This window comes from Carcharodon carcharias, chromosome 3, assembly GCF_017639515.1.
Source record: "Carcharodon carcharias isolate sCarCar2 chromosome 3, sCarCar2.pri, whole genome shotgun sequence".
Lineage (NCBI taxonomy): Eukaryota > Metazoa > Chordata > Chondrichthyes > Lamniformes > Lamnidae > Carcharodon > Carcharodon carcharias.
In genome coordinates this window covers 135020323-135042587 of record NC_054469.1, presented here as the reverse complement: position 1 = coordinate 135042587, position 22265 = coordinate 135020323, and the positions used below count along the sequence as shown (strand labels likewise).

Sequence of the window (22265 nt, the reverse complement as noted above, 5' to 3'; positions counted from 1 at the left end):
ATATGGCATTATTCCAAGCCATTAACATTACATTTTATTCTGATCCTCTTAGGGCTTCCGTCCCTTTAAATGCAGCTCCTTCTCCTTTGGGTGCTGCAGGAAATGTCCCACTGTAATCAATTAATTTCTGGTTTTGCAGTGGTGGAGTCCCTCAGTGGTGCAGAATTACCCTTGGAGCTCAGTCTACAATACTATCAGGGGAAAAAATATATATTTTATCAAAGAAAAGAACTACTATTTCTCAAAAGTGAAACGATTCTCTCCAATTATCCACTTTTAATTATAAGGGGCCCAAATCAACAAGAAAGGGTAGAAATGCCGGGCTGTAAGCATACACACCTGAATGTGTAAAACGCAATATTTTTAAAATCTTACCTTTGCTGGAGAGCTTCAAGTTTTTCATATAATTTTGGTTTATTTGTTGCTTCAATAACATTCTTTGTTTGGGCTGTTTCAGACATTAATTCCTTTATTAAAAAAGTAAAAGCAGGAATAATTGTTTAGAAATGAATTAATAACTAATGTAGCAGGGTGAATTAGGGTTCAGGTCCATGAGTAAAGATATGACCCCCTTTAAAAATAACCAAATCTGCAGTGGGAGTAGAATTTCAAACATTCCCCTGCCAGGTCAACATTAAAGGAGGGAGGGGGAAAAGAGAAAGTCTGAGCTCAGTGAGTGGGAGAGGGCACGAGAGAGACTGAGCTCAGTGAGAGAGCATGAGACAGAGCTCAATGATTTTGACAGGCTGGGGACATAAAATCCAGAAGACGTTTTGTGTCAACTACTCAACTCTGGCCAGCCTCCTTCATGAGTAGTCAGGTGGTCTCCCATTGGGCCTCAAGGATCTTGGTGGTCCTCTCTTGTGTGAGCACAGGGGCTTCTGGCAGAGGTTGTGTAGTCTGCACCAGTTCTCTCAATATTTCCTTCATCTTTTACTTTAGAGACTTGATCCCAATTCTGACACCACGTGTTACATGGTCCCAACAATGTGGAGATTTCTATCTTTTACCACCAATAGGTTTTGATCAATCCAACTTCCAAACATTTTATTCAAATGCATGTAACACAAAGCAAGATCACACGTCCTTTCATTCAACCCTCGGCCCCTCCCAAACTCACAGAGCTGAGTTTCTATGGTCTGACTGAAACCACCCTTACTTCCCTTAAACCTCACACTTTATGTTCACCTGGCTAGGAAACAGCTTCTTCCACTCCTGGAAGACCTGCCTGTTATTGTATGTCTCACTGGGCCTGAACATAGTGGATCCTGCAAGAGTGTGTATGGAAGCTGCATGGAGTAGACAAGGGGAGGCAGTGAGGGGTGGGGGCTAGGGGGCCTAACGACCATATAAAGGAGTGGGACAGAGTCCCAGCAGACTGAGGCGGGCCTTCTAGCCAGACCACCTCACCACCCACACGCCTCCGTTGCCGCTGGGGGCTTGCTTCTGGAGGTGGCATTCCCAATTCAAGCCTGCTCCTGACTTCTGGAGACCAAAATCTCATGGGAATTCCCCAAACTTTAGTGTGAGCCAACCAGAAATATTTAAATTAGGCTGATTAGGGCAAACTCATTTTGGTCAGCCATAAGTGAATCTGAAGTTTCCCACCAAATAAATCCAGAGCTCCCTCGATGACAAAAAAGGTAGAAATTTAGATAAAAAAGAAAAAGTGTGATTAGGGCAGATGTCAGGTAGAAAATACAGTTGAGAACCAGGCTGAATATAGAAGGTTCAGAGGGGAGGTGAAAAAGCAAATAAGAGAAGCAAAGAGTGAGTATGAAAGGAGACTGGCAGCTCACATAAAAGGAAATACCAAAGTCTTCTATAGGCATATAAATAATAAAAGAATGAGTAGGGCTGATTAGGGACAAAAAAGAGGATTTACATATGGAGGCAGGGGGCAAGGCTGGGATATTGAATGAATATTTTGCATTTATCTTTACCAAAGAAGAAGATGCTACCCAGACCATGGTAAAAGAGGAGGAAATTCAGTCACTAGAAGGGTTCAAAATTGATAAGGACAAGGTATTGGATAGGCTGTCGGTAAGTTGACAAGGCACCGGAACTGGATAAGATACATCCAAGAACATGGGGGAAAGCAAGAGTGGAAATTGAAGAGGCACTGACCATAATTTTTCAGTCTTCCTTAGACTCAGGGGTGGTGCCAGAGGACTGGAGAATTGCAAACTTTACATTTTTGTTCAAAAAAGGGGATAAGGATAAGCCCAACAACTAAAGACCAGTCATTTTAAGTTCGTTGGTATGGAAACTTCTAGAAACAATAATGCAGGACAGAATTAATAGTCACATGGAGAAATGCGGGTTAATTAAGGAGAGCCAGCATGCATACCTTAGGGGAAAATCATGTTTAAATAACTTGCAGGAGATTTTCAAAGAGGTTCCAGAGAGGGTTGATGAGGGCAATGCTGTTGATGTGGTGTACATAGACTTCCAAAAGGCATTTGATATAGTGCCATACAACAGACTTGTGAGAAAAGTTATAGCTCATGTAACGGACAGTAGCAAGATGGATACAAAATTGGCTCAGTAACAGGGAACAGAGTGTAATGGTTAATGGATGTTTTTCGGGCTGGAGGAACATTTGTAGTGGAGCTCCCCAGGGGTTGGTATTGGGATCCTAGCATTTCCTGAAATATATGAATTATCTAGGCCTTGGTGTAGAGAGAACAATTTCAAAATTTTTGGACAAAACAAAACACTGAAGCATTATGAACCATGAGCAGCACAGTGTAGAACTTCAAAAGGACATAGGCAAGTTGGTGGAGTGGACGGGTAGGTGGCAGGTGAAGTCCAATGCAGAGAAATGTGAGGTGTACATTTTGGTAGGAAGAACATGGAGAGACAGTAAAAAATAAAGAATAAAACTCTAAAGGAGTTACAGGAGCAGAGGGACCTGAGTGTATATGTGCATTAGTAATTAAAGGTGGCAGGACAGGCTGAGAGAGCAGTTAGTAAAGCATACAATATCCTAGGCTTTACTAATAGGGACATCGAGTACAAGAGCAAGGAGGTTATGTTGAGCTTGTATAAAACACTAGCTAGACTTCAACTGGAGTATTGCATACTGTTCTGGGTTTCATATTTTCGGAAGAATGTGAAGGCATTGGAGAGAGTGCAGAGGAGGTTTATGAGAATGATTCCAGGGATGATAAATTCAGTTGTGAAGATAGATTGGAGATGATGGGACCTTTTTCCTTTGAGAAAAGAAAGTTGAGAGGAGATTCAATAGAAACATTCAAGATCATGAGGCAAGTAGATAGGGAGAAACTGTTCCCATTGGTGGAAGGAAGAGAACCAGAGGGGACAGATTTAAAGTAATTGGTGAAAGAAGCGAATGCAATATGAAAAAAAACTTTTTCACACAGTGAGTGGTTCAGGTCTGTAATGCACGGCCTGAGAGTGTGACAGAGGCAGATTCAATCGAGGCATTCAAGGGGGAATTAGATAATTATTTGAAAAGAAACAATCTGCAGGGTTAAGGGGAGAAGGCAGGAAAATGACACTAGGTGAACTGCTCATTCGGAGAGCTGGTGCAGACACAATGAGCCAAATAGCCTCCTTCCATGTTGCAACAATTCTGTGATACCACTAGTCTTGCTGCAGGGTTGTCACATTGAGGAAAATCCAGACTTATAACTTATAAAATGACATATTACGTTAGCAAAAATGAAACAAAATAAAATAATAATTCAACCTTAAAGTCTGAATCTATTTCATCAAATCGCTTGGCATCTTCAGGAAGTTGGCTTCGAATGTCTTCAGACCCAATGAAAATACTCTCTAGGTGAGACCATGTGCGTTGGACCTCCATCCAGAGGAAGATAACAGAGTCTGCCACTGTCAACTTTTTTTGCCAGGTTGAGACCTGCTCAATAAAATACTCCACATATTTGCTCAGTAATATAACTTGTAATTGCACCTATAAAGCAGAAAAAAATAAATTTTAAAACAAAGGGGAACTCTCATCCATAATTAATACTGCAAGGGTAAGAGAAGTTAAAAACAGAAAGTGCTGGAGAAACTCAGCAGGCCTGGCAATTCCTGTGGAGAGAGAAACACAGGGTAGAATTTTCCTGCTGGCGTGCGGGGGCGGGCCCTGCATGCCAATGCGTAAAATGACACGTGGTAACTTCGGGTGTGCGTCCCGACATCATCGCGTGTCATCACGATGTTTGGGAAGGCAGGTGCACTATAAGTTCAGATGTGCACCCACCGCCAATTCACAGGCCCGTTAAGGCCCTTGAGGCAGCAATTGAATACGATTTTTCACAGCCTGTTCTATCTTGTAGGACGTCGCATGGGTGCAACAGGCAGGCAGGTAGGACACATTTGTATAAACCTCATCCACAGACAGGATATGAGGGGTGAGTGGGGTCACGAATGTGATCTTTCAGGTATTTAAGTGTGAAAGTTACTTGTCTGTGTGAGCAGGAAGACTTCAAAACTCATACCAGCTGCTTGGGCAGGAGTAAAAGCTTTCAGGTCAGGACTCTACAGTAAAGAGCATTTTTGGGGCCTGCAGCTTTCAGGATGCCTTCCCTTAGCCTGGGAATGGGAGTTGTGCTCTCCACTGGAGGCACCTCCTCTGAGGAGGAAGGGAGGGCCAGAAGGGGGAGGAGGCCAGGAGTCCATATTCAGCCTCCAAGGGAGCCACCTTTGGGAGGAGGGGCACAGGCACAAGGGGCGCAGGACCAACAGGGAGTCCAAGGTGAAAGGGGCCACTATCCTGCTGCCAGGCGGCAAAGCAACTACCTCAATATGTCTGAAGTCCAGTGCCAAAGGAGGCTCCGTCTCTCAAGGGAGACAGTCAGCTTCTTCTATCAGATGATAGACCCTGTGATCTCTGCAAACTGTGTAGGTGGTCACCCGATACCAGTGGCTCTAAAGGTCACAGTTGCCCTCAATTTCTATGCTTCCAGCTCTTTCCAGGGGTTGGTGGGTGACCTCTGCAGAGTCTCCCAATCAACTATCCGCACTTGTGTCAAGCAGGTGACAGATGCTCTATTCAGGTGTGCATTGACTTTCATCCACTACCGCTGGACGAGGCCAGCCAGACAGAGTGAGCCAAAGGCTTTGCACCGATTGCTGCTTTCCCCCGCTTCCAGGGTACAATCGACTGCACACATGTGGCCATCAAGACTACAGTGGGTGAGCCTGGTGCCTTCGTCAACAGGAATGATTCCGTTCCATGAACATGTAGATAGTCATAGAGTAAGAGTCATAGAAGTCAATAGCACAGAAAAAGGCCCTTCAGCCCATCGAGTATGCACTGGTCAGACAAGTACCTAATTATTCTAGTCCTATTTTCCAGCACTAGGCCCATAGCCTTCTAAGCTGTGGCATCGCAAGTGAACATCCAAATACTTCTTAAATGTTATGAGAGTTTCTGCCTCTATCACCCTTTCAGGCAGTGAGTTCCGGATTCCCACCACCCTCTGGGTGAAAACATTCTTCCTCACATACCCTCTAAACCTCCTGCCCCTTACCTTAAATCTATGCCCCTGGTTATTGATCACTCCACCAAGGAGAAAAGTTCCTTCCTGTCAACCCTATCTATGCCCCTCATAACGTTATACACCTCAATCAATCTCCCCTGCTCCAGGGAAAATAATCCCAGTCTATCCAATCTCTCCTCATAACTAAAACTCTCCACACCAGGCAACATCCTGGTAAATCCCCTCTGCACTCTCTCTAGTGCAATCACATCCTTCCTATAATGTGGATTCCAGAACTGCACGCAATACTCTAGCTGTGGCCTAACCAGCGTTTTATACAGTTCCATCATAACCTCCATGCTCTTACATTCTATGCCTCGGCTAATAAAGGCAAGTATCCCATATGCTTTATTAACCACCTTATCTATCTGTCCCGCTACGTTAAGGGACCGGTGGACATGCACACCAAGGTCCCTCTGATCCTCGGTGCTTCCATTGTGTATTCACATACTTTGTTTGTCCTGCTCAAGTGCATCAACTCACAGCTTTCCGGATTAAATTCCATTTGCCATTGATCAGCCCATCTGACCAGCTCATTTATATCCTCCTGTAATCTAAGACTATCCTCCTCACTATTTACCACCCCAGCAATTTTCATGCCATCCATGAACTTACTGATCATCCCTCCTACATTCAAGTCTAAATCGTTTACATGTACCACAAACAGCAAGGGACCCAACACCGATCCCTGTGGAAGCCCACTGGACACAGGCATCCAGTCACAAAAACACCTCCCGACCATCACCCTCTGCTTCCTGCCACTCAGCCAATTCTGGATTCAATTTGCCAAATTGCCTTGGATCCCATGGGCTCTTACCTTCATTATCAGTCTCCCATGTGGGACCTTATCAAAAGCCTTGCTGAACTCTAAGTAGATTACGTTGAATGCATTGCCCTCATCTACACACATGGTCACCTTTTCGAAAAATTCAATCAAATTGGTCTTACGTAACCTCCCCTTAACAAAACCATGCTTACTGTCCCTGATTAATCCCTGCCTCTCCAAGAGTAGATTAATGCTGTCCCTCAGAATTGCTTCCAATAGTTTCCCCACCACTGAGGTTAGACTGACTGGCCTGTAGTTCCCTGGTTTATCCCTTCCTCCCTTCTTGAATAAAGGTACCACGTTGGCTGTCCTCCAGTCCTCTGGCACCTCTCCTGTGGCCAGAGAGGTATTGAAAATTATTGCCAGCACCCCTGCTATCTCCTCCCTTGCCTCACTCAACAGCCTGGGATACATTTCATCCGGGTCTGGATATTTAGCTACTTTTAAGCCTACCAGACCACTTAGAACCTCCTCCCTTTCTATGCTAATTTCTTTAATTATATCACAGTCCTTCTGCCTGATCTCCATTCCCATGTAGTCCCTCTCACTTGTGAACACCAACACAAAGTACTCATTTAGAACCCTACCTACATCTTCTGGCTCCACACACAAATTACCACTCTGGTCCATAATGGGCCCTACTCTTTCCCTAGTTATCCTCTTACTCTTAATGTACTTGTAAAATAGCTTTGGACTTTCCTTTATTTTACTGCCAATGTTTTTTCATGCCCCCTTTTTGCTCTTCTAATTTCCTTCTTAAGTTCCCCCCTACACATTCTATACTCCTCTAGAGCTTCCACTGTTTTGAGCCCTCAGTATCTGCCATAAGCCTCCCTTTTATCTTTATCCAATCCTGTGTATCCCTCGACATCCAGGGTTCCCTGGAATTGTTGATCCCATCCTTTGTCTTTACTGGAATATGTTGGCCTTGTACTCTCCCTATTTCCTTCTTGAATGAGTCCCACTGCTCTGACCCAGAGTTACCTAAAAGTAGCTGCCCCCAGTCCACTCTGGCCAAATCATATCTGATCTTATTAAAATCGAACTTCCCCCAATTTAGAACTCTGATTTCTGGCCCATCATTGTCCTTTTCCATAACAACCTTGAATCTAACGAAGTTATAATCACTATCTGCAAAATGCTCCCTCTCTGATACCTCTACCACTTGCCCGGCTTCATTCCCTAAAATTAAGTCCAGGACCGCCCCCTCTCTTGTAGGACCTTCTACGTACTGGCTTAAAAAGCTCTGCTGGATGCATTTTAAGAATTCCGCTCCCTCTAAACCTATCACACTATGATTAACCCAGTTAACGTTGGGGAAGTTGAAATCCCCCACTATTACTACCCTATTATTTTTACACTTCTCTGAAATTTGCCGACATATCAGTCTTTCTATTTCTCTCTGACTGTTTGGGGGCCTAGAGTACACTCCCAGCAAGGTGATTGCTCCATTTTTGTTTTTCAGTTCTAACCATATGGCTTCATTTGAGGAGCCTTCTAAGATGTCATCCCTCCTTACTGCTCTAATTGATTCATTGATCAATATTGCGATAGCCCCTCCTCTTTTATCTCATTCTCTGTCTCACCTGAAGGCCCTACATCCTGGAATACTGAGCTGCCAATCCTGCCCCTCTCTCAACCATGTCTCAGTGACAGTAATGACATCATACTTCCATGTGTTAATTTGTGCCCTCAAATCATCTGCCTTAGTCGTCAGACTCTTTGCATTAAAATAAATACCATCCAACCTTGCCAAATTCCCTTGTGCCTTAACCGGCCTATGATTTCTATGCCTTGCAGGCCCACTTGCTCTATCTTCTAATTTTGGCTGTGCATCTCCCCCTTCGAAACCTCTTCTCAGGATCCCATCCCCTTGCCAAGTTAGTTTAAACCCTCCCCAACAGCACTAGCAAACCTCCCCACAAGGATGTTGGTCCCATTCCGGTTCACGTGCAACCCATCCGTCTGCCTTGTACAGGTCCCACCACCCCCAGAAACAGTCCCAATGTCCCAGAAATCTAAAGCCCTCCCTCCTGCACCATCTCTCCAGCTATGCATTCATCTGGACTAACCTCCTATTTCTATTCTCACTATCGTGTGGCACAGGAAGTAATTCAAAGATTACTGCCTTTGAGGTCCTGTTTTTTAATCTGTTTCCTAGCTCTCTAAACTCTGCTTACAGGACCTCATCCCTCTTTCTACCTAAGTCATTGGTACCAATATTTACCACGATCTCTGGCTGTTTGCCCACCCCCTTTAGAATGGCCTAGTGTGTGATCACAAGCTGCAGATTCTGCAAATCTGAGCAAGGTACCCAGGCAGTTCCCATGACGCTTACACACTCAGACACTCCCAGGTGCCGAGGCTCTTCAGTGCTCCAGCCCAGCTGGATGGATGGCTGCTGGGTGACAAGGGCTATCCCCCTCAGAAGGTGACACATGATGCCTCTCCACCATCCAATATCAGAAGATGAGCAGTGGTATAATAGGAGCCACACCTCTTCAAGGGCTGTGATGTGTCGCTGATAATGGCTGCATGCTGCGCTCTCCACAATCTGATGCTGGAATTGGGCGACACAGTGGACAAGGAAAATTTAGACACGGTTGCTCCAGATGCACACGATGAGTCCAGCAGTAAGTCCAAGGATGAGCACGCACAGGAGAACGTTGAGGGGTAGTCGCTGACCCGGGCATACTCCAGGAAGGCAGGGACACCCGGGAGGCTTTAATCCAAAGAACCTTCAGCTAGCACAACACAGATGTGCCTTCAACACATGCTAGGGCTGCAGGCTCCACACTCGATACCCGAGTGCTAAATCAGCCTGGATACTAACATTAGTCAGTCAATAAAGCTCAGTGTCAAACAAATCAATCATAACATCATGGCTTCCTGTTCACTTGCAGAAGTAAGGAATCACCCTGAGGCATGCCAACATGTCAAAATATATTGAGGGAACAAATGTAACTGCATAAAGCAAAAAGTGTTGGACATCACACCAGGTCTTCCAGAAACTACTATGGGCCAACACAAAAACACCAGTGAGGAACCCATGGTGTGCCTAAGGTGCCTTAAATTTATGCTAACAGGTGCTACATCTAGGTGCTGTGTCCTCGCTGGGAGTGGCAACTGAGACAGCCTGCTCACTCTGCTGTACTGTTAGTCTCAATGAACTTGCTGGATGTCCTCTGGTCCATGGAGCATTTGATGGTCCCGCCTGGGAGTGAGCGGCCAGTTCCACAGCTGGCATCTCCCCAGTCACCGCAGCCTCGTTGGATGCCATGGTCACTGGCAGAGGGGTGGAGGAGCCCTCTGGAGTGCCTGGAGAGGAGCCCGCAGAGACAACAAGCAGCTGCTGCGCCGACGTGAGGTCACTTCGGATCTCCCTGCTCACCAGAGATAGATGGGCAGTGAACTGAGATTCTTGGTGCTCAAAACCCACACTGGCAGTGACCAGCTGAGGCCAATGCTGCTGTGAGGGCTTGCAGGTCCTGATTGGTCTCCTGGAGGAGCCTCTACATGACAGTTGCCACTTTCTCCATGGAGGAAGCAAGGCGCTCAGCCATGAGGCTCCATTGCATCGGTGATGCTCCGCGTGGACTCCTCAAGCACGGGCACCATGCCACGCATAGCCTCATGTATCTATGCCAAGTCATCCCACATAACCTGCTGCACTTCCAGTATTTGCTGCCTCACGGACGACTCCAGAGGCACATCATCAGCCACCAACCGAGCATGTACCTGGTCCCCAGCAGTCCTCTGACTGCCGGTGCCTGGGCACTCTCTGTCTCTGCCTACACCTCAAGCGAGTGTGAAGTGCCCTCACTGCCCTGCCCCGGGACACTAGCCGAATATCTCAATTCCACCGAGGCACTAGTGTCTGCGCTGGTGCCTGCCTGGCTGAGATGGTGTGAAGCTGGTGAGTGGATTTGCTCTGGGGCTTCAGAGGTGAGGGTTAGGCCCTCTGCCTCCTCCTCCCGGCCCTGCTCCAGTGATGCTGAAAGGAAGAAAAAGGACATTTGATTAGTTACAGTGCCGACAATGTCAACTTGCATGCCGCTCCCCAGGATCATTGTGCGCTCATCCTTCCATACTCAATGGTCAACCCATGTTGCTAACTTCAATCACTGAGCGTTCAGCAGTGCCATGGCTTCTGGGACACACATGGTGACCTGAGTGTTCGTCAAACATACCTCCCTGTGGCACCCCAGCCTCACCGCCACCGGTGAACCTGGGGGCATGGCACCGCTCCAGATCCATGGCCTGCTGCTCGAAAGGCATAAGAATGGCCAACTGGGCCTGGCCTCCACTATTCCCTATTTGTTCAGCGGAATTGGGTGCAGTCTTCTCCTGAAAAGGAGAGAGAGGAGCATTGATAAGTCCAGCCTGCACCTGAATTCCCATCACATCCCTGCCAACCCAGCCAGAGTCGGACTTTGCAGGGCTCCAGCTCTTCATCACCTTGCAGCTGCCACACACTCACCCAAACAAGCCAGGGCTGACCACCACCCCATTGCCCAAATGCTGTCTCCTTGACATATGGCACCACAAGGTGTCACTTTGCTAAGCAAGGAGGCACAGGCACGTGGAATGCAAAGGCCAACAGATGGATTGGTGCCCCGCCACCTGGAAGATCCCCTCCCAGCATGTTAGCATCCTGACTTTGACATGCTTCCCAGTTCCAGCACTCTGCCTAGGTGAAGACCCTTGACTTTCACCCCCATTCTTTGCTCTGGGTGTCAGTGTCACATATGCTGCGGATGCAGGACACATCCTAGCTCAACCCTCACAGGGTGAAGTGGGCATGAGCAATGTCTGCTGGTACACCCAGTGAGGGATACATGCTGTGAAGGATTCAATGCCATTACTATACTCAGAGTTGCCGGGTCTGGTGGGCGGGGGAAAGGATGACGGCTGCATTAAGTTACTTGAGGAAACATGGTTCTCACCCTTCCCGAGCACAGATCATTGAACCTTTTGCTGCACTGCACCCATGTGTGCCGCACCACATCATGGGAGCTAACACTCTCGGCCACCTCCTCCCACACACGTTTGGTCAGGTGGGGAGGCTTCCGCTTCCCATTCCTCGGAAGAAGGACCTCCCGCCATGCTGCCACCTCCTCGTTAGAAAAACGAGGGGCATATTGCCCCGCTGGCCTACCCTCCAGCCTGGCCTGCCCCACTGGCCTATCCTCCGGCCTGGCCTGCCCTGATGGCCTACCCTCCAGACTTGCATCAGGCACGTTGCCCCTCTGATGTGCTCTTCTCCCAGCCACTGTGAGCAGCCTTGCAAAGGCTGCTAGGCTTTCATTTAGCAGGCTGCCAGGTCACCACTGGACCCTGCGGTCTGTGCACGCCCGCTGCCGCCCACCCACTCCCGCTATCCACGGGAGTCGTGAGCTACACTGTGCAGGCCTTATTTGGCCCGCCTGCGTAAAATAGTGGCGTGGACCCAATCGCGGGTGGTGATCAGGTCCGCACTCGCTCCCGCACGACCGGGCCAACATGGGGAATATTTTCCCCAGAGTTAATATTTCGAGTCCAGTATGACTCTTCCTTGAAACCCTTTGGAGTTCTCTCCACAGTTGCTGCCAGACTTGTTGGGTATTTTCCAGAACTTTTTTTATTTCAGATCTCCAGCATCCATAGTATTTGACCTTTATTATATAAGAGAAAGAAGGCTTGTCTATTACAAGATTGATCCTTACAGGTGAGAAAGTAATAAGAAATTGCAAATGCCACACCTCTATAAAAAATTGGTTTCACACCTATAGTGCCACTAATACATTCTACTATTCATCCGGGAAAATACATCTTCTAAAGATAAGTGGTCTTTCAAGGTATGCCAGCTAACTCAGGGAATCATGGAATAATAGAACAGTATAGAAGAGGCAATTCAGCACATTACATCTGTCAGCTCTTTTGTCGAGAAATTCAATAACTGTAATCCCTCATCCCTGAACCATTCTTGTAAATTTCTTCTGTACTCTTTCAAAAGCCTTCTTATCCTTTTTAATGTGTGATTCACAGAGTGAACACAATACTCCAGCTGGGGCCAACTGGTGTTTTATATAGGTTGGTTATTGTACTCTAATGCTTCTATTTATAAATCCCAGAATCCTATATGCTTTATTTACCTGTCCTGGCACCTTCAAAGATTTGTGCACAAACAACCCAAGGCCTTTCCATTCTTGTGTACCCCCTTTAAAATTGTACCGTTTAGCTTGTATTATCTCTCCATATGCTTTGATAAAATATACTATCAGTGTGGCACAATGGCCGGCTTTGTGGTAGCACGTCAGAATCTGGACAGCCTTGTTAAGTAAGGAGTGTTACCATTCCCTTTGGCTCCACATGAAGGTAATTTTAAAAGAAAATACCTTTAAGTGGTGGCTTCCAGCAGTCCCTTTAAAGATCGATAGTTAGGCCGCTGAAGAATCCAAAAACCTGAGTCGAACATGCTCCACTCAGTCATAATGAAATTCCAAGAATATTCCTGAAACAGGCATTGAGCCCTTTATTAATATATAAAGGTGATCAATGCTTGTTTTGCAGGCCACCAGAGGTACCTAAAAATTGCCCAATTCGATATGGTATTGGATGCATTTCAGTTGCTGTGGGATGTAGGAAATAGCACTGGGAAATTGGTGTTATTTGCTCCATTTTACACCCCAAAAGTATGACCATAGCATGATCCAATTTCTCGTCTGTGGGAAGCAATTTTAACCTACCTGAGCAGACACCCATTTTACACCCAATTTTAGTCTCCATTGACTTTGAGTTAGGTTAAAATTACATCCATGCTTCTCAATAACTTGGCCTGTACCTTTACATTGCCTCAACTTAAAGAAAATAAGTCAGACAAAATTAAAGAATCATACTTGGCTGTCATCTAGAATTTCAATGAGTTCTTCATCAAACTTTAACAGAGGGGTACCCGTTCTATGGTGTTCCTCAGATGAAAATTCCATAGTGGTCCATGAGTAACTGATTTCTGTGAGGACCTGAAAATGAGAGGTCATTGGATATCCATCTAAAATGTGCTCAAAAAGCATTATCTAATTTTCTGAATCAGTTTTGAAAATGACCATTTAATTGCTATGGTTTCTGGTCTCACATTGTTCACAATAAATTTGAACTGAAATGTTTATTCCTTCATTTGGATACATGCATGGTAAGCAAATTAATAGGATCATGACATTTCCCTTACTGCCTGGACAGATGAGATTGGGTCCAGCTTCCGCATTAATTAGTAAAGATCCATAACATTAAATAACAACAATCATAATAATTCGAAAGGCCACTACCCTTTTTCCACCACAGTATAGAGGCAGTTGAAGAAAAAGTAATCTGCTGTTGCATATATAGGTATTTTGAAGTTATAATATGTCAGAGGCAGAAGCATTGAAATTATGTAGCCTTTGTAATGTCAAGTGTCTTCTAACTCATGAAATATATAAAAAGTTACAACTCTATTTCCAGCCTCAAACAATGTGTCAAGAACAGATTTAGATCACCAAATTGTCTTTAAAATCTTTCTGTATACATAAGTGGCTAGGCATGCCAGAAAAAAATATTGAGGAAACATACTGGTCTGGCAGCATCTGTGGAGAAAGAAACAGAATTAATATTTCAGGTCAATGATCCTTTGTCAGAACTGGGAGTGCTTAAGATATGTAACCGTTTTTAAACCAGGCAGAGAAAGGTCTACAATAGGATGGAAAGCAGGAGTACTTAAGTGACAAAAAAATGATAGTGAAGGAAAAAAGGGATAGCAATGTGACAGATGAAGGAACAAAAGGAATGTTTAGAGGAGGTGTAAATGCAAAAGCAGAAACAATACTGACACCAATGGCAATAAAAAGAGAAGGAAGGAACTATGGTCTGAAGTTGTTGAACTTAATGTTTAGTCTGGAAGGCTGGAAAGTACCTAGTTGAAAGATGGGATGCTGCTCTGAGCTTACAGTGAGCTTCACTGGAACCGTGTAGGTGACCAAGGACAGAAAGGCCAGTGTGCAAATGGGGTGGAGAATTAAAAAGACACGTGACCAGAAATTCAGGGTTACGCTTCCTGATTGTAAAGCAATCACCCAATCTGAGTTTGGTCACCCCAGTGTAGAGGAGACCACATTGTGAGCAGTGAATACAGTAGATTGAACTGAAATAAGTACACGTAGACGCTATTTCACCTAGAAGGTTTGATTGGGACCTTGGATGGTGAGAAGCAGAGAAGTAAAAGGGCAGATGTTGCATCTCCTACACTTTAGTGGGAAGGTATTGTGAGAAGGGGAGGGGCTGTTGGGAGTAATGGATGAGAAGACCACAGGGCCACAGAGGAAATGGTCTCTTCATAAATGGCAGAAGATGATTAGTTGAAACTTTCGACCAATATTCACTATCAGCCACTGACTCTCCTCTACACTGGGGAGACCAAACACAGATTGTGTTTTGATCACTTTGCAGAACACTGCCATTCAGTCTGGAAGTATAACCCCACCCTCCGGTTGCCTGTCATTTTAACTCTCCATTCCATTCCCATGTTTCTGTCCTTGGCTTCCTACACTGCTCGAATGAAGATCAATGTAAGATGAAAACACAGCACGTCATCCTTCCACTAGCACTTGACAAGCTTCTGGACTCAACATTGAGTTCAATAATTCCAGATCATAATTTTTTCTGTTTTTGGGTGGCAGCTGTCAGTGGTGATTCTGTTTTCACATCTGCACATTCTCTATCACACCTTTTGTTCCTTCACTTGTCCTATTACTACCTCTTTTTACCCTGTGTCATCATGAAAGGGCAGGGTGGGTAGCTCTCAGCAGGTCTCCTCCTTCCTGATGCCAGGTTCCTTGATTAGGCACTGAGTGTCATTGAACAAGGATCTCCCCCTGAGAGCCTGCAAACAAACACGCCAGGGCTTGCTTGTTGTGCTCTCTACATGACAAGCCCCCAACCAACTGCTTGGTTAATACCAGCAGCAACAAGATGAGGCTTTAAGTGACTTTCCCGCCACAGTCTTAATTGGGATTGAGGAGGGAAGGCAGCGGGTCTCCACCCACTACCCTCCCACCTAATTAAATGCAAGCCCGCCACCAAACCCGCCAGGAGGAGAGCACATGATTCCACCCTTTATCTCTGCTTCACTTTCCACAGTTGCTGCAAGACCCTGAGTATTTACAGCATTCTCAGTTTTTATTTCAAATTTCTAACATTTGCAGTACTTTGCTCTCAGTTTATTTGAGCTATCTGTTCTCCAAAAACTCAAGAAATTGAAAAGTCAAAAACCTGCTCTATTCCCAACTCCTTCACAGCTTTGTCCACAATATTCCGGACTTCATCTTCCACTCTGTGTAACTTCAGAGCTAACAGATCAGCCAGGATTGTATTATCGCTCATAATAAACCTAACCTGAAAAACAGATAAGAAACAAAATCAATCCTTTATTAAAAATACAAACACTACAAATATTGTGAAAATTATTTTTTTCTGGGACGTTTACATAAAATTATTACTGAGGCACCCAGAAAATTAAACAAGTGTACAGGTTTCACTTTGGCATGCAATGGCTTCCCAATTTCTCATGTCTACAATGGCTGACCTATCTGATCAGAGATAGCCAATGTGGATTTGTAAAAGGTAAATGATCTCTAATAAAACTAGTTTTTTTTGAAAGGGTAACAAATGTGGTAGGTGCACATGTAAGTATGGATGTTATTTACATGGAGTTCAATAAGGTTTCACCTAAGGGAATGCTAACAAAAATGAGAGCTCATGGAATTGAACGCAACCTATTGGCTTGGATAGGGACGTAGGTAAGGGGTTAAGAGTCAAAGAGTAGGAAGCATGGGTAAGTACTCAAATTGATAGAATGTGAACATTTCACTGTATTCATAAATGACTTTGATGAAGGAATAGGGACCCACATCTCAAAGTTTTCTGAAGGCACTAAGTTATGTGACACAGTTAATAGTATAGCTGGGAGCAGAAAATTGCAAAGGAACATTGATAGACTCATGATTAGGCCAAACTGTGGCAGCTGGAAATGTAAGGTCATTCATTTTGGAACAAAGATCAGAAGTTTTCTAAACGGCTATAAGATAGGAACAGTGGAGAAGCAGAGACTTAGGATCCAAGTACAGAATTCACTAAAAATTAGTAGATACATACAAAAAATAATTCCAAAGTCTAACAAAATGGTGGCCTTTATCTCAAGGGGTTGGAATACAAATGGTGATGTTCTGTTACAGTTATATAAAGTTCTGGCTAGACTTCCTTCTGAACACACAGACAGGACCTTCTGTTTTAGGTCAGGAAATAATTTTCCAGTCCCAACCAGTTCCCAGTCCTGACCAGTTCCAAGGTGGAAGCACTCCCAGGATGCAATTTTCCTGGAAGTTGGCTCTCATTGGCTGGAGGGTGGGTTTGGTAGCCCATTAGCAGCGGAGGGTGTGGAAAGGAGATGAGAGCCTGCAAGTTTGGACCTTATGCCAGCAGCCATTATTGTGACAAGGAGAAGTGAGGAGCAGCAAAGGCAGAGACCACACAACTGTGGCATGGCAGCCTCAAGGTTATGCTAGAGCTGGTGAGAGGTAACCAAGGTATCTTGTTCCCTGAAAGCAACAGGAGAAGGCCACCCAGCCAATAAGTACCATCATCCAGTTTTACCGGGACTTGGAAAAACCTGCTAGGTAAAAGGAATCAAGATGGGCCAGGTCCATAAAGCAAGTGCATTTACAGCACTGCTTGTGGCCAGGAGGAGCCAACGTGTTTCTCCCCAGGCCTTACAAGCAAACCTCTTCACAGTCCCCAGCATTGGCCAACTACACTCATGCTGATCTCCAGGATCTGTTAATCAGATTGGCTGTCAGGCAGGAAACCAGCAGAAAAAAATTAAAACATATTCTTCTGAAGTTAAAAGCTGAACATGCAAGAAACTCTTGCTTTGAGTTTTCTTGTTCAGAAATCCTACTGCTCTTTCCACAGCCCCAAGTAAATATCAGGGCCTGTGCCATGAAGAGATGTTAATGTATATAATGTTATTGGAAATTATTTTAAATTGGACTTGTAGTAGGGTCTGTGCCTGTGAATGTTTGTGTGTTAATTGGATTAAGGCCAGCTAATCTGGGTGCTTTGATGTATAGTAGTTTTAAGATGTAAACAATAAGGAGGAGGGTGCATTTGCATTTTGTTGAATAAACCATTCAAAGGCTGGGGGTGAAATCTTGCACCTAGCTAGGAGACACCAAGCAATATATTTATATTACTAATAAAATTGGTACTATGAAAGGAGTTTTATAGTTAGAAGAGGTGGAGTTCAAAGGGCCTGGTGATACAATGAGAATTTACATCCAAAGGGAAGGCTAGGTATATACAGAAGAGTTTTGTGTGTGGAAGTCAGAGGCATGTAATATCTAAGAGCCTGTAAGCCTACAACTGTCTGCAGAGGAGACAAATTGAAAGGAACTTCATTTTGAATTTGTAAGATAAAATCTGCTTTGCCTGGTGTCTGTTTAAGTCTATGGGTCATTGGTGAAGATTTTAAGAGTGATTAATTTGGGATTTAATTAATAGTTATTACAGTAGTAATTTTAAGACGTGCATTTGTTTAATACCCTGTAAAATTAACAAATGTTTAATTTAATTTATATAAAAAACCTCTGGAGGCTTAGTGTTTTCATTTCCAGAATTCACAGCTGCATCTCAAACATACCAATTGAAAATATAGGTGATGACAGTTGTTTAAAGTTTCCTTCTGGGATTTTAAATAACTCAGCCTTTATCAACTGCTATGTTACACGATACTTAATCACAAGTCCAATCCTAAACAAAATTCTAAGTACCTTTTAGACTTAACCCTTTGCACTCTGCATCTGGCGTTATACCAAGAATATGATGTAAATTAAAACAAAATCCTTTCCAAGCTAAATTAGTAAAGAATCTTGAATTATTGCAGTAATTTATTTTGAACTGACCCCAGTGGAATTCATCAGCTGGTACCAGTGCCTGTCTCTGATGGCTGGGTTTTGTAATTCCGTCACTGCTCGTAGTGATGTGAGAAGGTTCTTTACAGTGGAGTCTAGGTTGGTATATGCATCCCAAGCACGCACTTCCTTGTCTAACATTCTGATCTCCTATTCAAGGTGTAAAGCAACAAGAAATGAGAATTTTGACTAAAAATAACATATAGCGGCACATGATAGACTAGAAAAATGAAAGGAAAGGCTTCTATGATACTGCAAAATAATGTAAAAGAATATAGTACATAGGAAGCAAACATATTCATGCAACACTAAAAAATCGATAGCCTTGTAAGATGCAGAATGCGGGGAGTAATTGCATGGTCCCTAAAGGTATCTAGTTAAATTCACTGAGCTTGTGCATGTTAGCACTGGGGTTACAACCCTATTGTGCTCCCTTTCAGTTTAATTGTCAGTTGAGAGTATATGACTTGTAAATTTACACTCTGTTGCCGATGCATTTTCTATTTTCTGTAATTTTCTGCCAAATCTAAGTATCATGCCATTATATTGTGATACAGTCGTATCAATTTTGCCAGTTTATGCCTTTGACAAGAAATCTCACTCAGGCTAAGAGGCTTTTTTTTAAGTCAGAATATTAGGCTATGTCCCCAAAGCATAGCACACTACAAGTAGTGAATAAATTCTGGGCAATGTTACAGGTAGACAAACCTTTGTCAAACAGATCCAAAACAGGCCCATCACCAAATTTCGTACAGCATCCCAGCACAATCACATAAAATGAGAAGGTGGCTGATGATTTTTTCATGTGTTGTTCAAAATGGTTTCTTAAAAGGTTATTGGCAGAAAACATGTGGGAGAATTTTCTGCATGTTGGGCAGGCCGGTCAGGAGCGGGCGTGGGCAGGCCCAGAGCCGATAGCCGCCCTCGACCGGCTGCGCGCTACCATTTTATGTGGGCAGACCAATTAAGGCCCGCCCAGAGTGATGCACAGCCGGTAGTGCTCATCGCTACCTTTGCGGGTGGTGGAGGGAAAGTCGGGGCCTGCGTTCTTTGGCGCATGCTCGTGAACGAGCGAAGAAATCTCCCTGAGGCAAAGAGCTGCCTCAGGGTGATTAAGTACATAATAAAAGTTCATAAATAATAAAATTAAAGATTATTTAGATATGCCCCCTCATGTGACAGTGTCACATGTTTACGAATTGTGCAAAAAATATTTATTTATTTAATAAAACCTTTGGAAACCTTTTTCCGCCCGTGGATGAGGTTTTCTGAAAAGCTTGGGCTCTTCGCCTGTCCGCCAACCTTAAGATTGGATGGGCAGCATTGATAATTACTTTAATTGGTTTTTTAATGGTCTTAATAGGCTATCGACAGCTCGGCAGGCCTGCTGCCGCCTCTGGCGCGTGCCCGCAGAATGTAGTATCTAAATGACATGCACTGACTTCGGGATGCAAGCCTGACATCACCGCGCATCATTTTATGTGTCGGCGTGCCGGAACGTACGCCGACATCAAAATTCTGGCCATGATTGAAAACTTTTACCCCTTAAAAATCCATGGTTGTCCAGGCACACTCTGGCTGTAAGTCTAATAGGAGCCCACCAGGATGGTCACAAACTCACCCAGGACCCATATATGTTTTGGGCTGAGGATGGACTTATTGGGAAACAGCCTCTGCTCTGCTCAACTGTGTCCAACAGTGCTTCCTTGGAAACATTTCCTCATCTTCATATGCAGCAACATTGTAAACAAATTCAGGGAGATTTCCTCTGGTCAATATGTGAAAATCATAAATGTGATCAGAAGAAATCGTACATTTATTTACGATGTTAGTAGAGAATGAAACTTGAGAAAATTACGTGCACAGAACAGCCTTCTGTAGTGTAATGTGAATATTTCTGTAGTGTAGTGTGAATATTTCATTTCTCAGCCTTACCACATTTATGACCTCTGAATGATTTAATATATTAATTAGCAGAAATGCAGTAATTATTATGCTGTGAGCAAACTTGTCTGAATTGAAAATAGAGAGTGAGGAAGAGTGGAGATGGAAGTTTAAATGACCTGAGGGCCACTCCGAAGCTGCCCGACCTCTTGGAACAATGTAAAACATAACGGAAGTTGTAAAAGGACAATCAGAGAAGAGGTGAACACCCTAAAAATTGTTAACCAAAGATGAACACAAAAACTCTAAAATTCCACAGGGGTTCTGCTGGTCTCTTGCCGAACTTATGGTGGATGGATGGCAAGTTCCCCATTTACCCTGTTTCTGTTGGGGTTTTGCTGGTCTCTTGATAACCATAAGGAAGGCATGAGTAATATACCCCTTGCCTAGGTTGTGATATCCTTGTAGAATTAATGACTTTGATATAAATGAGGTATAGGTCCCAGACAGGAAAAAAGGCTCAAAACAAACAAACTTTAATGATATAAGTATTTACTTATTAAGGAAGACAACGAGTGGGATTTTCCAGTCCCATCCACAGCCTGGATTTTCCGATCCCGCTGAAAGTCAATGGACTTTTGGCTGCGTCTCCAAGTTTTCCATTCCTGCCTATGTGAAAACTGAAAAATCCCGGCCAAGGATGATGATTTGGGGAACTTAGTGTATTGGAAACAAGCAAGTTTAGCACCCATTTTCAAAATAGTAACTTAACAAGGATTGAAAAGCATACTCAAACAACAATAGCCTGTTAAAATTTACTTCACTACCTGACAAAATACTGGAATCAATTATTAAGTGTTAATTTATTTATTAACCTAATAAACAGTAGTCAACATGGATTATGAAGAAGACCTGTCTGAAGAAGCAACATTTCAATCATACTGTACCTTCACTTGCAAAAGCATTTGATGAAGTTCTGCATGAAAGGCTATTGGTCAAGCTTAAAGCTGGCTAAATTAGCTTATGAGTTGCAAGTAAAGAGTACATACTAGAGGAAGAAGGTGGAATGCTCCAGAGAAATGTGTCAGGATTCCTTTTGTTCCCAATTTAAATTAATGGTTTATATTCAGAAACTGATTCTCTATAATGTTAGACGAAATGTGTGATAGATGGCACAATGACAAACAGAATCAACTACAGACAGATATAAAGTACTGCCCATAAGAAGAAGAAAATGGTTACATAAGTACTCCACACATGATCTGAAAAAACTAAAGGTGAAGTTGAAAAGGATAGAGGGGGTCTTGGATGAGAATGACGTCAACATGTCCAATTACAGAGGAGGAAAAAATCAACAAAGTGAACAGAATGACTAACTACAACCAAAGTAAAAGAGTGCCAGTCAAAGTCATGCCTAAAGCAGGTAATGCTCCAGTCAGACCATATCTTGAATACTAGGTTCAGGTCTGGTTTGAAGACGTTCAAGCAATACAGACACTTGAGAAGAGCCATAAGATAATTTCCTTAGCAGCAAAAGATTAGGTTATGAGGAAACGCTGGGGGAAAAGAAATGGGCTTTCCACTTTTGAAGAGATATATGAAACAGTATGGAAATATTAGATGCAGAACATGATGTCAAACTAAACCACGACAGCAACTTTGGAATCATTTAAGGAACAATTGGATATTGTGTTGTGGAAGGACAACAATAGGGGTCTTGTGAAACTACACTAAAGGCCAGGAATGCAGATTTCTATACAGAAAAGTCAAGCAGTTCTAACAAGTTGTCACCTAACATTTCTCTTCCCTTTAGCTGTTACTGAGGTGCAAGTAAAATGTGAAATCTGAAAAGATGACTGACTGGTGATTCCTGAATAATCACAGTACTATATAAAATGATAAGCAACCTCCCCCATGAATCTAAACTAAATTCTGTCCAATTGCATGATTATGATTCATTGTACCTTGCTCCAACTCACAGACAAAATTAAATCTGGGTCCTTCATTAAGTTTTCAACTGGCCACAAATAAAATAAAGATTAATCAGAACAGATTGATGGA

The 22265-nt window shown here is 43.7% G+C and overlaps 1 protein-coding gene across 1 annotated transcript in view; it reads right to left on the bottom strand.

Annotated features, from left to right (window-relative positions):
* LOC121276335 (dynein heavy chain 11, axonemal-like) overlaps nt 1-22265 on the bottom strand; it is a 564873-nt gene that overhangs the window by 394270 nt on the left and 148338 nt on the right. Inside the window, exons 23-27 of the mRNA XM_041184616.1 lie at nt 18312-18470; nt 15625-15747; nt 13221-13343; nt 3716-3940; nt 376-467 (exon numbers count right to left, since the gene is read on the bottom strand). Of these exons, the coding sequence (XP_041040550.1) occupies nt 376-467; nt 3716-3940; nt 13221-13343; nt 15625-15747; nt 18312-18470 (722 nt within the window). The remainder of the gene's footprint in view (nt 1-375; nt 468-3715; nt 3941-13220; nt 13344-15624; nt 15748-18311; nt 18471-22265) is intronic.